The 20,870-nt window shown below is 45.0% G+C and overlaps 1 protein-coding gene across 6 annotated transcripts in view; it reads right to left on the reverse strand.

The window, feature by feature from the left end:
- The window catches only part of gria3b (glutamate receptor, ionotropic, AMPA 3b), a 626,694-nt gene that overhangs the window by 192,274 nt on the left and 413,550 nt on the right, over positions 1 to 20,870 (reverse strand). For all 6 annotated transcript variants that reach the window (XR_011946682.1, XM_072505636.1, XM_072505635.1 and 3 more), the window contains exon 12: positions 15,327 to 15,525. Coding sequence is in view for 5 of the 6 variants with exons in the window: in XM_072505636.1 (XP_072361737.1) it covers positions 15,327 to 15,525 (199 nt within the window). In the remaining variant the exon portion in view is untranslated. The remainder of the gene's footprint in view (positions 1 to 15,326; positions 15,526 to 20,870) is intronic.

The raw sequence follows: 20,870 nt of genomic DNA on the forward strand, positions 1-20,870 counted from the left end.
ACAGATACACATGGTGGATTATTAATGTAATACATTCACCACACCCACTTTCTGCTTCAGCCACACACTCTCTATCCCACCATATCTGGGCCATTAAATCCATTAAGTGCCTTCCTTTAACTCCTGACATAATTATAAAATGCCATGCTGTCATGTATCCATAAATCTCTTTTTCATTTCTCCTTTGGCCCATCTACTACCAGATTGTATCAGCCTCAATTGAGTCTTATACCTGTCCCTACTCTTTTGAAAGCTATTTGACTTCAAATACTTGCCCTTAAGTATCCTTTTTTAGAACATCACCATACAAGCATAATAGTTTTATTCTAATATACATCCTCATTTTAATCTGTAAAGCACGCATGACTTCCTCAGCCACATGCGAGTGTTTCATTTACATTTTATGCTACAGTTGTCCTTAAATAGTACCATCGTTCAATCAACCTCACCAAGATTCTCTCTCACTCGTGCAAATTTAACTCTCCTAAAATTTGGATGAATATTTAAAGGACATATGGCTCATTCTGCCCAGCCAGTCCATGCCAGCAGTAACTTGGCTAATCAACTTACGTCTGACAATGTTCTGATTAGTGTTGCGAGCTCTTTACTCATCTTGAGGTCTGTTACTATTTGAGGATCATTCCGAATGATTAAGTCTGGTAAATTAATTTCCCCCATGATTAACATACTTGGTAAGAAAACATGGAGAAATATTGCAGTGCTACCCACCTCAATATTTGGTTGACCACTGTCAGATGTGAAAAATGGATGAACAAACCTCCTGGTGGGACTGGACAGGCTAGACGCAGGAAGAATGTTCCCAGTGTTGGGGATGTCCAGAACTAGGGGTCACAGCCTAAGAATAAGGGGTAAGCCATTCAGTACTGAGATGAGGAAAAAACGTCTTCTCACAGAGAGTTCTGAATTTGTGGAATTTTCTCCCACAGAAAGCTGTTGGGGCCAGTTTGTTGGATATATTCAAGGGGGAGCTGGACATGACGCTTGCGGCTACAGGGATCAAGGGATATGGAGAGAAAGCAGGAGTGGGATATTGAATTTGCATGATCAGCCATGATCATTTTGAATGATGATGCAGGCTCGAAGGGCCGAATGGCCTCCTCCTCCACCTATTTTCAATGATTCTTTTTTTTCTCATGTACAATAGTTGCGATAGCTCTTTTAATGTGTGTACAAAGTGCCTCATTGTAATAAGCGCCTAGATCTGAAGATCCAATGATAAGTGAAGGACCAATTGTTCGACTCAATTGCACCCAGGTTGCTTCAGATCCGCCCTGCACATCAAATATGTTATATGATATCAAGAACAATTAAATATTACTTGTAAATAGAGTTTCATATCGTTTCATTTCATCCTTTTTGTCCTGTCATATCCTTTCAGTATTTCTTCCACCTCTTTGACTGAAATTTGGGCTTGTCATTTTACACTTAACATTCATAAGAGATGCTCCCAATTAGACCTGTGCCACTTCTGCAGATGATACGAATTGTCAAGAGCTCTGTACTGTAGTGATATGCATCACCGTACATACACAAGGGGTTAATGTAAATACACTACAACTAAGTAACCACTAGAGGGAGCACCAGAGATGTCATGATATGCAGACACGCAACCAATGGGTCATTAGAACAGGACACAACCAATGGGTAATCAGGACACCCAGAGGTGGCATTACCACAAGGGGGCATTACACGACCCATATAAAAAGGACAAGGCACACAGGCTCTGCCTCTTCCACCGGCTGAAACCTAGAGAGTAGGACAGGGTTGATTAACAGCAACATCACATCCCAGCACGTGGTCAAGAGCAAGCATGTATAGTCAGCGGAATAGACTGAGTTACTAGAGAGGCAGATTAGCAGAGTGTCGAACACATTTAGGAGAATTGTTAATCGTTCACTAAATACGTTAAACCTATCTCTGAGTCTTGAGCATCTTTCAGCAGAGCCTACATCAAGTAGCAGCTTATGTTGCTAGCAATAACATAACACAACACGTATAATTGCAGTGCAGATAACTGTTCCTTCGTGATGTACAAATCTGGCTAGTGGACTGCTTGTCAGATCTTGCTGGGTATTTTGCACAAGCACAAGTGACTCGTAAGTAATTCTGCTCAGATCAGGCAGCAATCCACTTTTATAAGCCTGTCTTATGAGGTCAGAATCCCCAGATCTTGCAGCAGATACAGGAACATGGCTCCTTTGAGCAAAGGGTGCCTGCTTGTTAGTTGTCATTGCCACTTACTGCTTCTCCCCAATGTTTTGCCTTTGCAAACACATTGGCCCAGATATTGAGGTTGTAATGATGGTGAAACTGTCAGAGTTTGGTATCGTTACAACTGACAGCAACTTCTGAATCCACGCATGCAGAGTTAAACTCTGAGAAATCCAATGGTTCGATTAGTGATTCCCTGTTCCTCCACAGGGTGTGCTGTTCAAGTCCACACTGGCGACAATCTTTAGAAATCACTGAACTGATGAGACTGTCCCCTTTTATGCTGTAATATCATTTTTTAATCCTCTGAAACCATTACGCCTGGTTAATGAGGTGTAACTGGGTTTTCAAACATAGTTCTAAGTCATAACTACTGCTGAATAAGGTCTCTGGCCAGAGAAAACTAATTGTATATTTGTGTAATGGTGTTTTTAAAAAATCATTAAAGGGATGTGGCAAGAACAACATATATTGTCCTTCCCTTTTTGCCCTTGAGGAGGTGATGGTGAGCTACCTTCCTGAAGCACTGCAATCTGTGTGGTGAAGGTGCTTCCACAATGCTGTTAGGTAGGGAGTTCGAGGGTTATGACCCAGCAATGAAGAAATGGCAATTCCTTGAGAACAGTAATTGCTCTTCTCAAGGACAATAGGAGGCAGAGAACAAATACTGGCCTTGCCAGTGATTCCCATGAAAGAATAAGCAAAAAATATATATAACCAAGTCAGGATGGTATGTGGTAGAACTTCTCCATTATGATAAAAATGTTATAGTTAATGTATATTTTAAAATTTATGATATTTTAACTTCTAATGTGTGTGTCAATATTTATTTATTTCACTCTCTGTGAAAGTTATAAGAAGTGAATAATAAACAATGCATTTTACGTCATTGTTTCCTGTTCGTAAGAATTCTTCAGTCTGATTGGCCTCTTAACTGTTTGATGGCATCGCTGTTATTGGATGCTTGGAATCCCTTGGACTTGGTGTAAGATTTGAATTAACATTAGGGTGGTGAAATCCATATCACGATGTTTTTTAAAATAAATTTAGAGTACCCAAGTCATTTTTTCCAATTAAGGGACAATTTAGTGTGGCCAATCCACCGACGCTGCACATCTTTGGGTTGTGGGGGCGAAACCCACGCAAACACGGGGAGAATGTGCAAACTCCACACAGACAGTGACCCAGGGCCAGGATCGAACCTGGGACCTCGGCGCTGAGAGGCAGCAGTGCTAACCACTGTGCCACCCTGCTGCCCCCATATCACAGAGTTTGCTAGAACTTTGTGGGCAGCCTTCTTTGAGTACAGCTGAGACCATGTTTGGTATTTGACCACCAAAGTTGGGCCATTTTGTACATCTTCTGGAGCACAGATAGTTCTGATGCTGTTAAGGGATATGGGGCAAAGATCATCTATGATCTTATTGAATGGTGGAGCAGGCTTGAACTAAATGGCTGACCCCTAGTTCTATGTTTTTAAGCTGTTTAAGGTCAGTTTGAAGATACTGGCTATGGTGTCATCCTATCTTCCAGATATTTCATCGATCTCCTTCTTCATATCTCCAGGTTCATATCTTCTGAAAGGTAGTTATGTCTGGTGGAGGCCAGACCATTTCAATCCCAAAACATCTCTGCAAGTGTTATTCGGACAGAGTCCTATGAGCCTAACTCTTATTGTTGCCACCCCACGCCGCCGGGAAACCCACGGGCGTGGGTGCACTGAGAGCGCAATGGAGAATTCTGCCGGTGGAGAATCCCGCCGCTTGTCTGAAACCAATGAGAAAATGCTGGAAACTCTCAGCAGGCCTGGCAGCATCAGTAGGGGGAGAAAAGAGCTAACGTTTCGTGTCCAGATACTGATAATCCCCTACTGATGCAGCGGGACAGGGCATCAGGAGGCTCGTTTAGCTTCCCTGGATGGTACAAGATCTCGTAGTTGAAGGTGGAGAGTTCTATCCTCCACCGCAAGATCTTGTCGTTTTTAATCTTGCCCCGCTGTGCATTATCGAACATGAGGCAACCGACCGTTGGTCCGTGAGGAGAGTGAATCTCCTGCCGGCCAGGTAATGCCTCCAATGTCTCACAGCTTCTACTATGGCTTGTGCCTCTTTTTCGACCGAGGAATGGCGAATTTCGGAAGCATGGAGGGTACGGGAGAAAAAAGCCACGGGCCTGCCCGCTTGGTTGAGGGTGGCTGCCAGAGCTACGTCGGACGCATCGGTCTCGACCTGGAAGGGGAAGGACTCGTCGAGGGCGCGCATCGTGGCCTTTGCAATGTCTGCTTTGATGCGGCTGAAGGCCTGGCGGGCTCTTAGGTACCGCAATACCTGGTACTACCACACTCTTTCCCTGTAGTTTCTGTGGCTATTAGCACCCCGTTTCCTTGCGTTTCTTTGGCTGTGACTCATCTTTCATTCTCACTCCACAGTGTAAAATATTCCCATTTTCTCTGTCTGTTAGCTTTGACAAAGGGTCATCTGGACTCGAAACGTTACCTCTTTTCTCTCCCTACAGATGCTGCCAGACCTGCTGAGATTTTCCAGCATTTTCTCTTTGGTTTCAGATTCCAGCATCTGCAGTAATTTGCTTTTGCCCGCTGGTTGTTTCTTGTTGGAGTTCGCCATTGCTTCTTTCAATAGCTTATTTAGTGGTTGCTCGTTAATGTAAGGACTGATTGGCAATGCTTCCACAGTGTTTAGCTTCATTTGAATGTTTCTCAGGTAATGAAACAGTCCATGGCTGCATGCAGCAGTATTCTGCACAACATTGGGGCTTGAAATGATAGCTGACAAGTAATATTGATGCAACACAAGTGTTGGTCAATGGTGAACTCCAACAAGAGACAACCAACGGGATTCTCCACCAGCAGAATTCTCCTTTGCGTTCTCAGTGCACCCACGCCCGCGGGTTTCCCGGAGGCGTGGGGTGGCAACAATAGGAAACTCCATTGGCAGGTGGCGGGTACGGAAAATCCCGTCGCCCAGGAAAACGTGGCTGGCGGATCAGAGAATCCCAGCCAACACGCCTCCAACAACATGTAATTCAGTGACATCACAGAATGCCCCACCATCAGCATTCTGGAGATCACTGTTGACAAGATATTCAACTGGACCAGCCACATAAATGTCCTGTCTACCATAGCAGGCCAGAGGTTGCCTCACCCATTGTCTTGCCAAAGTCCTTCCAGCACAAGTCAAGAATGTGTGAGAATATATTCTCCACTCTTTTGGAACTTCCACAGGAGGTTTTGTAATGCACTTCTGACGATAGGAAAAGTACTGCAATGCATGATAACAATGAAACAATATCGGCCAATGTAAAGGTAAGGTTAACTTTGCAGGGCAAAGTCCCTGTGAAGAATAATGGCATTAAAAATACATCAACCTTACAATACAGCCCCTAATAGTGATATTTGAAGGTGGATGTATGCAAAATTGAAGGACAGAAATGGCAGGATTAGGGAACCATGGATGACAGGGGAAATTGTGAGATTAGTCAAAAAGAAAAAGGAAGAGGCACGGTGGCGCAGTGGTTAGCACTGGTGCCTCATGGCGCCGAGGACCCGGGTTCGATCCTTGTCCCGGGTCACTCTCCATGTGGAGTTTGCATATTCTCCTCGTGTCTGCGTGGGTCTTACCCTCACAAACTAAAGATGTGCAGGTTAGGTGGATTGGCCATGCTAAATTTCCCCTTAATTGGAAAATAATAATTGGGTACACTAAATTTATTTTAAAAAAAGTAAAAGGAAGCATACATAAGATTTAGGCAACTAAGTCCTTTTATACAACTATAATAAGCAAGAGGGTAGCTAGGGAAAGAGTAGGCCCACTCAAGGACAAAGGAAGGAAGTTATACGGGGAGTCAGAGGAAGTTGGTGAGATCCTTAATGAGTACTTTGCATCGGTTTTCACCAAGGAGATGGACATGACGGATGTTGAGGTTAGGGATGGTTGTGTGAATACTCTAGGACATGTCAGCATAATGAAGGAGGAAGTATAGGATATCTTAAAATGCATTAATGTAGAAAAGTCTCTATGGCCGGATGGGACATATCCCAGGTTACTATGGGAGGCAAGAGGGGAAATAGCTGGGGCCTTAGCAGATATCTTTGCATCATCTTTGATCACAAGTGAGGTTCCAGATCATTGGAGAATAGCGAGTGTTGTCCCTTTGTTTAAGAAGAGAAGCATGAATAATCCAGATAATTATAGACTTTAAGTGGTGGGAAAACTGATGGAGAAGATACTGAGGGACAGGATTTATTCACATTTGGAAGTGAATGGACTTGTTAGTGATAGGCAACATGGTTTTTGTGTGGGGAAGGTCATGTCTTACCAACTTGATAGAGTTTTTTTTGGAGGTGACAACATTAATTGATGAGGGAAAGGCCATGGGCGGGATTCTCCACCCCCACGCCGAAGTGGCCGCGCCGTCGTGAACGCCGTTGAGGTTCACGACGGCGCGGAACGGCCCCGGTCGCGACCGATTCAGGCCCTGACAATGGGCCAGTATCGGGGCCGCGTCATCCTCCCGCGCGAGGCCTTGTCACCCGCGTAAAAGCGGCGCCGATTAGATGATGCGGCCGGCACCGCATAACGGACGTCATCCGCGCATGCGTGGTTGCCGTCCTGTCCAAATCCGCCCCGCAAGAAGATGGGGGACGGATCTTGCGGGGCAGCGGAAGGAAGGAGGTCCTCCTTCAGAGAGGACGGCCCGACGATCGGTGGGCACCGATCGCGGGCCACCCCACATTTAAGGTACCCCCCGGTGCAGGATCCCCCCTTGCCCCCCCACAGGCTGCCCCCCCAGGGTTCACGCACCGCCCACGACTGTAGCGACCAGGTGTGGACGGCGCCGGGGGGAACCCGCCGTTTTGGCCTGGCCGCTCGGCCCATCCGGGCCTTAGAATCGCGGGGGTGCCGGAGAATCGCCATTTTCGGTGTCTCCGGCGATTCTCCGGCCTGCGGCCCGCGAAACCCGACCGGGCTGTTCCTGTCGCTTGGGAGAATTGCGGGAGGGCATCGGACCGGCGTCCCCAGAAATTTCGGCACCCCAGGCGATTCTCCCAACCGGAGTGGGAGTGGAGAATCGCGCCCTGTGGATGTCGTCTCTTTATGGACTTTATAAGACATTTGACAAGTTCTCTCAAAAAAAAATATAATAATCTTTATTGTCGCAAATTACATTACCTTACATTACATTAACATTACAATGAAGTTACTGCGAAAAGCCCCTCGTCGCCACACTCCGGCACCTGTTTGGGTACAAAGAGGGAGAATTCAGAATGTCCAAATCACGTAACAGGCACGGCTTTCAGGACTTGTGGGAGGAAACTGGAGCACCCGGAGGAAACCCATGCAGACACAGGGAGAACGTGCAGACTCTGCGCAGGCTGAGTGATACAAAAAGTAAAGTCACATGGGATTCAGGGTGTGCTAGCTAGATGGATAAAGAACTGACTTGGCAACAAGAGACTGAGAGTTGCAGTGGAAGGGAGTTTTTCAGAATGAAGATCTGTAACAAATAGCATTCCACAGGGATCTCTGCTGGGACCACTGTTGTTTGTAATATATTCAAATGATTTGAAGGAAAGTGCAGATGATGTGATCAGCAAATTTGCAGATGACACTAAGATAGGTGGAGTTGCAGATAGTGAAGGGGACTGTCAGAGAATGCATCAGAATATAGATGGATTGGAGAGTTGGGCATAGAAATGGCAGACGGAGTTCAATCTGGCCAAATGTGAGGTGATGCAATTGGAAGATCAAATTCAGGTATGAATTATACAGTAAATAACATTGACATACAGAAGGTTCTGGGTATTCACGTCCATAGTTCCATGAAAGTGGCAATGCAGGGTATAAGGTGGTCAAGAAGGTATACAGTATGTTTGCCTTCATCGGCCATGGCATTGAGTACAAGAGTTGGCAGATCATGTTACAGTTGTCTAAAACTTTAGTTAGGCCACATTTGGAATATTGCGTGCAGTTCTGGTCACCACAATAGTAGAAGGACGTGGATAGGGGCTGTTTAGCACAGGGCTAAATCGCTGGCTTTGAAAGCAGACCAAGGCGGGCCAGCAGCACAGTTCGATTCCCATAACAGCCTCCCCGAACAGGCACTGGAATGTGGCGACTAGGGGCTTTTCACAGTAACTTCATTTGAAGCCTACTTGTGACAATAAGCATTTTTCATTTCATTTCATAGTGCAAAGGTTTACCAGAAACTGCCTGGTAGGAGGGTGTTAGCTATAAGGAGAGATTGAATAAACTCGGATTGTTTTCGTTGGAAAGACGGAGGCTGAGGGGAGACTTGATTGAGGTCTACAAATTTACGAGAATTTTTTCAGAAGCTTTTTCCCAGGTGGAAGACTCAATTACAAGGGGACACAGGTTCAAGGTGAGAGGGGGAAAGTTTAGGGGAGATGTGTGGGGAATGTTTTTCACACAGACGGTGGCGAGTGCTTGGAATGCGTTGCCAGTGGAGGTGGTGGAGGCAGGCATGGTATCAACGTTTAAGATGTATCTTGATAGACACATGAGCGGGCGGGGAATGGAAGGATACAGATTGTTTGGGCAGTAAGTAGTAGGTCTAAATAAGGAATCTGGATCGGCGCATTCTTGTTGGCGAAGGGCCTGTTCCTGTGCTGTATCGTTCTTTGTTCCTGAAAGGGATTAATTTAGAGGCCAATGGAGATAGGGTTGGAGAATGGGACTAGCTGGGTAGTTCTTTTGGGAGCTGGTGCAGACATGATGGGCCGAATGGCCTCCTTCTGTGCTATAAACAGCAAAACAAAACGTACGTAGATGGCTGCTGCTACTGTGACACTGCTCAATAACTCAGCACAAGCCATGACAAAGTAATCCCCTTGATTGGCATTCCATCCAGTATTTTCAAGATCCATGCAATCACCATCAGATTCCATGGGCGGGATTCTCCACCCCCACGCCGAAGTGGCCGCGCCGTCGTGAACGCCGTCGAGGTTCACGACGGCGCGGAACGGCCCCGGTCGCGACCGATTCAGGCCCTGACAATGGGCCAGTATCGGGGCCGCGTCATCCTCCTGCGCGAGGCCTTGTCGCCCACGTAAAAGCGGCGCCGATTAGATGACGCGGCCGGCGCCGCATAATAGACGTCATCCGCGTATGCGTGGTTGCCGTCCTGTCCAAATCCGCCCCGCAAGAAGATGGGGAACGGATCTTGCGGGGCGGCGGAAGGAAGGAATTTTGGCGCCCCAGGCGATTCTCCCAACCGGGGTGGGAGTGGAGAATCGCGCCCCAGGTTTGCAGAATATACCATCTGCAGAATGCAGCTATTCATTGTGTATTTATTGTGTTTAAATTGTATGTTGGGTTTTAACAGGTTATTCATTTGAGCCCCTTTCACCTATAGCCCAGACTAAAACTGTGGTTGTCGGGTTTGGAGGGGTATGTTTGTAATGTGTAACTCTGTAAATACATAAGGAAGTGTGTAAAGATTGGCTCCTGTTACATCCTTCATTAACTGGTTTTCTGGTTTAGAACAGCAGTAACTTGTTAAAGTTTCTTTTGCAACACCACCTGTGAAGGAATCCAGCTATACTGAGGAGTTATAAGGAATTAAAGGGACTTAAACATTTTTAAAAAGGAGTTAATTTTCCAAAAAGATCAAGTAAGTTCAACTCTAATGCTTAATAGTCATGGACCCCTTATAGAAAAAAACTTACCTCCTCTTAAAACTATAAGAGTAACTCCTGATAAGAGGGATTATCTCCTAAAATCACAAAGCTTACCACATTTGCAAAATAGCGCAAACAGTCACGAAAGCTACCATATTTGATAAGATGATTTAATTCTGATAGCCCTAAACCGCAGTCAACTGAATTTTTTGATAAAGCTAACCAAACCCAAACTGAATTCTAATTAACGCCTTAATCATGAAACGCAGTCAGGTGAATCAACAATATCTCAAGCCTCACAGCCTGCATCTATGTTGGCTTTCTTAGAAGTCAAAGAAATTAGCAATCATATTTGGGAAATAAAGAGGCATGGCCTTTCAATTGTGGTACAATCCCCAGACACGATAAATTAGTTATATCACTTGAGAAACAGTATAAAAGTTGAAAGCGCACGTTAGGTTTTTAAGATTCTCTAAATTAGCTTCAGTATCTCTCGTGGTATGATTATTAGGAGTTGGAAATTATCATTTTCCCCTTAACCGGTTAGAGGCATCCTGCTAACTCTGTAATCTCCTACTTGAGGATTTAAGGTAAATGTTACTTTAATAAGTGATGAACTTCCTACTTAAATATTTTAATGTAACAATATTTGGATTTGAAATTGGATTCTCTACTAGAAATAACTTTAAATTTTCCATCTTTTCCTATTAATGTTGCAATTGACTGTCTTAACAAATGATGAATTTCATGATCAATTCTTTATTTAATTTCTGCATACTTTAGAATTTATATTACCTCACAGCCCTCTGTGCCACACACTCATCAACGCTATCTCCGTACACTATTTGGTGGAGAGGTACATTACTGAGGAGAGATTCCCAGAGCCTCACAATATCCGAGATACTATATTCTGGCTGAAACTTGCTAAAGAGTCTATCTGGAAGACGATAATATTCACAGTTCGATCGTTTCCTTTGGGGAGAATAAGATTAGACCTTCTGACACATTCAGTGGATGCGATCTAATGGCCTCATCGTGCCCGATTTAATGATATAAGGCCATTAAATCTCGCAAGAAGCCTCTCGCGAGATTTGCGAAACCTGGAACGCTTCGCGAGATCTCATGAGACATCATTTCTGGATCTCACCCTCACTGGGCGAGATCCAGATTAACATATTTAAGTGAGTCATTGAGCTCATTTAAATATGTCTTCAATGGATTGTCCAGAGGCCCGGGAACTAATGGCCTCACATGGAACCAGGCGGCACAGCACTTGTGGGGTCTCCGAGGCCATTGGAAGCCCCATGGCAGTTGGGCTCTTGGCAGGGTGGTACCCTGACACTCGGGCTGGCACCCGGCCACCTTGGCACTGCTACCCGGGCACCCTGGCACTGTCACCCTGGCACTGTCAGGTGTGTGGGTGGCACTGCCAGGCTGGCAGGGGTACCTGCAGGGTGCCAGTTAGGCGGTGTCACAGTGCCCACGTGCCAGGTTGCTCATATCAGGGAACGGGCCTGGGAGTGCCCTGCCCTTAAGAGGTGGGGTGAGGGGTGGGCTCGAGGACCCCCTAAGAGGTCAATTGGGGGCAGTGGGGATCCAGAGGCCACGGTGGAGGAGCAGAAATAGGTATAAAGATCGGGGCATCAATTAAATATGGCGCCCCGTCGTCCTGCACTGACAAGTTCCGTTCCCGACGAAGACCAAACAAAACGGCAGAGTCCTGTTACATAGTGAGCTCATTCTCCGTGCTGCAGGCGCCGAGAAATACCTTGTTATACACGTCCAAAGGGGGACTCTTTTTTTGCGTGTTAAATCGCGCCCAGTGTCTTTACGAGTTGTTTTTCTTAACGTTAAGTTCAGAGTGATCATCTGAGGAATATGTCTGATCTGGGATCGTCCCAGAAATGGGCTAAAAGTATAATCTTCCACATTTCCAATGCTGCAATCACCGCCAGCCCCCCAAAAGGGGGCAGCAGGTACATGGGAACACCTCCAAGATCCCCTTCAAGTCACACAGCATCCTAACTTGGATATATATCTTCATTATTTCTTCAACACTGGATGAAATCATGGAACTTCCCATCAGGTAACATTGTGGAAGCATTTTCACCACACGGGCAGCAGCAATTTAAGAAAAAGGCCTTATTTTCACCATCTTTTCACAGTACCGAGGAATGGAAAATAATGCTGGCTTTGCCACCGACACTAACATCTCAAGAACATATATTTTTAAAATCGTGTTCCTCGCAATACTGTGGGGATACCTGTACCACATGGATTATATTGGTTCCAGGAAGCGGCTCACGTCCACCTTCTCAAGGGTAATTAGGGATGCGTAATAAATGCCGGCCTACCCAGTAATGCCCACATCCCGTGAACGAATAAAAGAAAATTGAATGTGTCAGTTATTTTGCAATTCAATTCCGTCACCATTTCTGGAGAGTGCCCAGCGGTTCCAAAGCAGTTCTTTCCTCTTGAGTTCTAACTCCAGAATTAGCACTCATGACTTATTCTGACATGTTCTTAAATATGCCAATGTAGAGGAATGACCTCTGCATGGCATGCTATTATATCTACTATCCTGTTGACGAATCTGTTCTGTGGGCATTATATTTGCAGAACCTCCTCCCACTCCAATTAACAGCAATATTTATGATTATTGAGCAGCCTTTAATTTTCCCCCAAATATTGCTGACACACAGTTAACCCCAAATACCACGTCGACAGCAATTTCTAGGTCTGCACGCCCTCTTCTGAAATAGTCTACACAAGGACGTACAAGGTGATTTTATCAGACTGAGCACCAGTTGCAAGCCTGTCACCAGTAATACAAATCAAAGCTACAGGCATGAGCTGCTGTATGAACCTATAAAATTAGCTTTGCCTTCTCTTAGTCCAAAGGAAACGTGCTCTGTTAAACACTCAGAAGTGCATATTTTTATTTGAATGAGCAGGAACCCTCATCTTAAAAGTGACCAATGAAACTATCAATGTTTAAGTTGCAGTGTAACCATGAGTACCAGCATAGAGACAGACAGATGAAACAATCTAATTACATTTCAGAGATTTGTACCTGAGTGTCAATGAAATGTAATTGAGATGATGGGCTGGAATTTCCTGTGGGCTCGGGGAAACCCAACCTGCACATTTAATGCCTTCTGGAATGCACCCATGGGTGACTTTGCAACAGTATTTCTGCCTTTTCACTCAGGGGTTGGGTTTGCAGTACATTTTGCGAACTGTGGTGGGAGTTTGTGAAGAATGTGGATGCAGAGGCAGACTGGTAAGAAGGCCCACCTAGGTTTTCCAACACAGTAGCCCAGCTCCCAACATTGTTTAAAGGCCCCCAAAACCTCACCTCCTCCACCTTCTCCTACGACACCCCATACACCCACAGATTTCCATGCCCCACCACAGTCCCTCAGGTCAGCCATGATCCCCCATAGCCACTCATCCAGTTTCTACTATGTGCAGGAGTCCTCAGGAACAATGCAAAGGGAATGTAATTATTTAAAAATCTTTGGGAAAAAAATTAAACCTCCAACAATCCAATAAATCTGAATTCAAACATATAAAAATTGATCCTGGCAAAAAACTACTCCAGTCCAAAAAAAATAAGTGCTTATTAGGTTGTAAACAAACAAGAAACCACATCAAAGGCATCATCTGTTATTATTGCCTGTTAAAAGTTTCAATCATTCATGGATTAATAGATCATACGCTGAGCTGAATCCATTATTAGCTTTTGAAACACAGTCAAGCATTCATTATGGCTGCTGCAGTTATAACAAAAGCTTCCAGCTACATTACTTGAAATTGACAGAACAGAATGGTGTCTCATTTCCATTTCACAACAGAGTGCCTCTCAATCAATGAAGGGGAGCAGGTGCAGAGAATTTTTTTTCAACTTAGAAAAGCATATTTTTTTATAGCTACAGCTGTCAAATTAAGTCAAATCATAGGACAAAACATGATAGGAGAGGCTGTCAGGACTTTAAAAAAAACTTTTGTAATGCATTATGGCACTTCTGACGATTGGAAAAGTACTGTCATGCATGATAACAATGGCACAATGTTGGCCAATGTGAGGGTCAAGTTACCTTTGCAGGAGAAAATCCCTGTGAAGAATAATGGCATTTCAAAATTCATCTACCTTACAATGTAGCATTTGAAGGTGTTAAAACATTTCACATTTGCATTCCTGACTTCTCAGTTGGCTTCTGCCAGTGGTCACAATCTCACCATTTTTCTTTGGACTTCAAAAATCTGCACCAGCACACAAAAATAGTGTGCGGGAGGAAATATAATTTTTCTGCGGCCCTCACACTGCGGACCTTGGCTTTCAAAGAGGTGTGTGTGCGTTTTGCACCCAAGACCCTCCTGGCCCACCAAAAGGCCACATGAAAATGGTGTGGGGTTAGGGAGGAAGAGGAAAATTGCTGTCCCAGTAGAAAAAAAACTCAGTGCAGCGTTTTGCGACCCAATTCGGAGATAAAAATCTAAAAATTAGGGACATAAATAATTAACTAAAAGATTAACGGCTTAGTTAGATTTCATATATGCTGAAGCCATTCAGTAGCATCGGGGCCAGCACTATGGAATCTGTAATGCGCTCCAGACAGACTAACATAAAATGAATAGCCATTGAATAGTTGTGTGGCATCCTCAACTGCACCACAACTACACAGGTGCTTCCCCAGGTGCGACTATTTGCCACAATCTTTGCTATCTCCCATCTAAAATGCACCACAAGCCAGAAATAGCACTCCGGCTCAAAGTCCGGGTTTCTTGCAGAGCATGTCCACATTTCCATTCAGTACAATGAGGCAGTGTTCACTGTGAAGGGGATTGGTGGCATAATCCAGACTGAGCTTTTGCTGCAGCTATAAAAGTTGTAGACATAATGCAGCAGGAAAATAAAAAGCTCCCACCCACTGTCGTCCCAGCCTAAGGAAAGGTGAGTTTGCTCCTTGCGCTATTTTGACATAGTCATTTTCTTTCAATAACAAACAAGCATCGACGAACTGTGAGCTATTCTACCAAACTTCAAACAGTGGTACGAGGGTGTTTGTTGGCAGCACTGCCAGAAGTATATGTTGAGAGTTGGTGCTTTCCTGTAAAACCATCTCACTCACAAAGTAAGTGTTTCCTAGTATGAGCCACTCAGTGGGGTAGGCATTCCAAATTTGCAAAAGTTGGAAGTGAACGACACAATTGACTGTACTTAACCTTCGCCGATGTCTGAGATAGATGGCAAATAGCCAGTGTTAAAGAAAAACTGATCAAGCTTTGCTTTCATCAAAGTGAGGGATCATTGAAACCCCCCAACCAATTCGCAGCTTGATACTCCATTCCACAGAACAATAGTTTTTTAATATATAAAAATTACACGACAGATGATGGTAACAATTGAATACCAACGAAGAAAAGCACTTACTCTAAAAAATTCTTTGGTAGAGCCTGAATCCAACGTTCCATAGGCAATTTCTGTTTGCTTTGCAAGATCTTCTGCACTTTCTATTGGAGAAACCATTCTCTCCACAGTGAGAAAAGCAGCTAGGTTGGCAGTGTATGATGAGATTATAATCAAGGTGAAGAACCACCAGACGCCGCCAACAATTCGTCCCGAGAGGGATCTAAACAGAAAACGAAAGGGCTGCGGTTTAATTACATTGCCACATTGATATCAGAAAGTAAGGTAATTGAGATTTAATTTAATGGATCTAACCATTTCTTCATGGTAATTAGAGCATTAGAAACAAAATCTCATCGCACTCACTTGAAAGTAAATGAGCTTCTTAAGTAAGACACTTTTAAATTTATGCACCTTCAGTCATCCTCCTCAAACGTTCACCACATTTGTGGATGTTGGCAGTTGGAATATTATTAAGACGTTGCTACTCTCTTTCCACTTCAGTGGATGTTAACATGGTGGAACAGATAATGCAAAGTACATGATTGAAATTTCAACTCATCCACTGAAAATAAAAGGAAGGAAATGTCCACGGCGAAGTCAAGTCTTTACCCAGTGAACAGCATCGCTATTCTGAATGCAATACTCTGATTTTGGAGACTTGATTCACAAATGGTCATATAACCAAATTACTTTTCTTCACTCAATTGTGAGAAATATTGGCAGTCTGGTAAAACTGTTGAGCAACACAGAATCTGCTGGATAGGATGGGTCACCTTTTGGTTATATACTTGCAAAGAATTTGTGCATTGTGCAATATTTCCTGAATGAAAGCATTTTTGTTATTTAAAGTGCAATACTCCAGTGAAAAGTGAAGAGCACTTATTAGATAAATTTTGGAAAAACAAACAGGCTGATTGAACAAACAATTTCCACATGTTAGAGAAGGAGTACCTCCCCCTTCACGGTTAGCAAAAATGCTTTAAATGCTGTTGCAGTAATCATGTCTGCAGGAGACTACAGAGCTATGTTTCAATTCAGAGTGCAGGCACTTGATTTAATATACAGACTCAATGACAGTGAAATGCAAAAGAACACCATGTGCTTGATGCACATTTGAAGGTCAGAAAGGATTATTGATCAGTTTTGACTGCAATGTTCAACATTTCAGGGTCAAGGAAAAGTTAAGTTGGGATTTAAAATAAAAGGTCTAAAGAACAGCAAGCTGAGCTCTCTAACGAAGCTGCGCAGAAAAATAATGGGAAGAATGGGTAAACATTAGCAACCATCCAGTTCGATAAAAGCTGGTAACTAATGATTTATGGGAGAGGGACTATTTCGATATAAGGCCCTTGATACATGAAAGAGAAATGGGGATTGTTGATGCCACTGTTTGGGGCAATTGATTCTGGATGCCATCATGGTGAGGGTGTTGGCATGTTCAGCGAATGGCTATCAAAAGTACGTAGAGCAGGCAAGATGGTGACATAAATAGTATACAATGCTGATTTGGCACCTGCAGTGCCATTTTGGAGCACTGCACTCCAGCTAATAGTGTTTCTTAACCTGAACAAATATATGTTCAGCAGCAGTAAAGATCTCACCCCTAATATCAGCACTGGTTAAAGAGGCCATCAGTTAATTAATGGTTAGTTGCTGTTTTTATCTTCTGGTTGTTGCTTTGATTCTACAAGTGTTTGGTGCTTTCCATAGTTATTTCAAGTTATAAAAGTTTCCAGGGAGTGGTGCAACAGGTGCGGAAGGAGTTTCGGCTGACATCGGGACCACTTTATAAAGCTGACATGGTTGCAGTAATAGGCATTCCCCCATGGAATACAGCATGGTTTGGAGAATAAACTCAGGCTGCACAGAGAAGGACTTGCTGGAAGAGAAAGGAAGGGCGGGGAAGGGCTTTCAGCAGGAGATCAGTGGGCTCAGGAGGCAAATTCTTTTACCTGAACCTCGGTGAGAAAGTATATGAGGTTTCTTCTTTTCACTAAGGGTGGCCTCGCTGAAATTTGCCACATATTGCAGCCATATTTCCAAATTCGGAGCAGGACAGGGACTGCATTGCCGGTGGCTGTGGAGGCTAGAGAGGAGATGAACTTTCATGCATCTGGCTCCTACCAGGCTGGAGCCCGGGGATAAAGGACAAAGAAAAGTACAGCACAGGAACAGGCCCTTCGGTCCTCCAAGCCATGGCGCCTGTCGAAACTACAACCTTCTGAAATTCCTGGGTGCATATCCCTCTATTCCCATCCTATTCATGTGTTTGTCAAGATGCCTCTTAGACGTCGCTATCGTATCTGCTTCCACCACCTACCCAGCAGCGAGTTCCAGGCACTCACCACCCTCTGTGTAAAAAACGTGCCTCGCACATCTCCTCTAAACTTTGCCCCTCGCACCTTAAACCTATGTACCCATGTAATTGACTTTTCATCTTGGAAAAAAGCTTCTGACTATTCACTTTCTTCATGCCACTCAGAATTTTGTAAACTTCTATCAGGTCGCCCCTCAACCTCCGTCGTTCCACTGAAAACAATCCGAGCTTATCCAATCTCTCCTCATAGCTAATACCTTCCAGGTCAAACAACATCCTGGTAAACTCCTTCTGTACCCACTCCAAAGCCTCCACATCCTTCTGGTAGTGTGGCGACCAGAATTAGCGACCAGATATTAGCAATATCTCAGAGTTTGCTTTGCACTGTTGTGCAGGAGAGGTCACTGAGTCTCGTTATTCAATGAGAACCAACTATATTTCATTCTCCACTGTCAGAGTGCAGTAGGCAAAGTGAGCAAGCAGCTTTACTAGAATTACAGGATTCCCCATGGGACAAGGCACCATTGATTGTGTGCACAGTGCTTTGTGGGTGGGCTGCATGTCAATTCCGCTGTGTACTGGAACTGAAAGGGAGTCCACTTCCTTAATGAGTATCATGCAGGTCAATGCCCAGTACTCTGGCCGCAGACATAATGTCTTCCTCCATAAAAATCTGCTGTATTAGCTTTTTTTGAACCATATGGTAAACCAAAAAGTAGCTACTGGCTGACGAGGGCAATCTGCTGACCATATAACTCCAGAGTGCAGCTTGCACGTGTGTATGCAGCATCTGTATATTGTAAGCTAGGCAGCCTTAGAAAGGTTGACAGAACTGAGCACTGGTATGTTGAAACAGCACTTCCACTGCCCTGGAGGAGCCCTACAGACTGTGGCCAATCCTGTGTCAAAATTTGCTGTGGTCTGCTCCACGCTGCACAAGCTTCCCATCTTGAGTGGACGTCCCTTGTTATCAGCTTTGTGGATTGAAACAGATGAACAGGAAAATCATGAGGAAGAGGAAGGGAGCAGGCAACCCAGGCAACTCCTTTCAGGTAGGCATAAAAGCACCAAGACAGGCAAAGTCACACCAGACGAACTTATCTGAGTGTGATAAGCAGCAACTTCAGTCCTAACTTCCCGCATGAGCAGTCCTGGACCTTACCTTCCCTCAACCACTGACCATCGTCGAGTCCACTTGATCACAATGCAGAAATAAAAGCCATCACAACATAAACCAAGCCAAGTTTATGAATCAAACCATCTAACATTGGATTTCAAATCTACTAATCACCGTTTGCATTCCCTGTGTGCTTGCCTTCTGGTGTGTCTTGGTGCTTCTATGCAACACTTCACAGGTGCTGCAGCTTGGCACGTGGAGGGTTGTTCACTTTAAAAACTGCAGATGGAGAGACTGCAGATGGCCGAGGAGGATGATCCCGAGTACCAGTGGGTCTTGAAAGCTTGGCTGTGGACTGTACCATCTCAGCAGGGCCAGCAGCAGTCTGGGCTGGCAGCCAGCAACAAGAAAAGCGGCAGACTGGCAGAGGTGGGAGGAGCAAAGCTGTCTTCCGGAGGGAGTCTGCACTCCGAGGAACCATTGTCACTGCTCTGGCATGGCGCCTCAGCAATCCTGGTAAACTGTTGAAGGGCAGATTATTGGACTGCTGCAACAACCCGCAAGCTCCTTTAAACACAACAGTCACCAGCCATGATGGCTTATGCCTGTGATGCAATGGAAGCTGCAACATTGGCATTCTGATAGAAAAGCAAAATGCTGCGGATGCTGGTAGTCGGACAAACAGAAAATGCTGGAGAATCTGAGCAGGTCTGGCAGCTTGTGTGGAGAGAGAACCAGAGTTAACGGGGGGATATTCCAGTCCCGATGATGGCGCACCCCCACTGTGGGTTTCCCAGCGGCGGTGGAGGGAGGGAGTTGTGTGGATTCAATGGGAAATCCCATTGACAGGGGAGGAACCAGAAGATCCCACTGCTGTCCAACAGCGGGCTGCCGAGAAACGGTGGAAAATCCTCCCCAACGTTTCCATCCCCCCTCGCCAACAATATATTCCATCACATTTTACCCGTCTTCAGCTTTGAAGAAGTCAGGTGGACTCGCACCGTTAACTGTGGGTGAGATCCGCCAGCCGCGTCACACCTGAAAGGGATCACTTTTTGACAGCTAGTCTCACTCTAATATGCCCTCCCACGATCTACCCAAGGCGTGAGATCTAACCCCCTCGCCTAGGCGATCTTGGGTGAGTGCCATTTAGTGCTGGTCTCCACAAACGGGGACCAGATGTACAGCACTTGTGGGGCTCTCCCAGGAAATCGGAGGCCCCCAGGTACTTGCCCTCTGGGAAGGTTAGCACCCTGGCACTGCCAGTGCCATCTGGGCACCTAGGTGCTGTTCAATGAAATTATTGGTCATCTGCTGCTACATCACAATCGGGTTCACAACTGTTCTTATGGAATTCATCACAATCCCACACTGGGAAAGCATGGTCCTCCGAGCTCTGCACAAGTTGGTGTTGGACTCCTCCATGCTTCTTGACATTCTGGCTGGCAGGATTCCCAACACACCAAGCTCTTTTGTTGCTCTTACACATTTCACTGTCACTTGCCACATCTAAGTACTCATCTGAATCCTCTGCAGCTGACCCTGTGTGTGTCCTTACCCTCTGGTGAGCTGGTACCTGTTTTCTCTACCCTCATCTAGACCTCTGCCCACTTATGCAAAGTGTTTCACCTCGTGCAGATCCCACTCTGATATTGTCCATAAATAGCTATTAAAAGGTTTCTGCGTGGAAAGTGGGCATCTCTCGTTAGGACAGCATTCGTTGCCCATCATTAATTACCCTTGCGAAGGTGGTGGTGAGCTGTTCTCTTGAACCACTGCAGTCCTTCTGGTGTAGGCACATCCACAGTGGGTTAGAAAGGGAGTTCCAGGATTTAACCCAGAAAGAACAGTGAGATTAATTCTAAGTCAGGATGGTGTGTGGCTTGGAAGGAACTTGGTGTTCCCATACATCTGCTACCCTCCTTCTAGGTGGTAGAGGTTGTGGGATTTGAAGGTCCTGTCAAAGGCGGCTTGACAGGTTACTGTGTCGGTTGTCAGTATCGAAGATGGTGGCTGTGATTGTGAAATTGAGTGATAGTGCACTTTCATCACTGTTGTCTTCTTACTGTTCCTCTGCAGCCTGGATTTCGTGAATATCTGAAAGGAACCAGGGACAAGGTAAGATTGTGGT

The sequence above is a fragment of the Scyliorhinus torazame genome, chromosome 5, assembly GCF_047496885.1.
Source record: "Scyliorhinus torazame isolate Kashiwa2021f chromosome 5, sScyTor2.1, whole genome shotgun sequence".
In the NCBI taxonomy this organism is placed as follows: domain Eukaryota; kingdom Metazoa; phylum Chordata; class Chondrichthyes; order Carcharhiniformes; family Scyliorhinidae; genus Scyliorhinus; species Scyliorhinus torazame.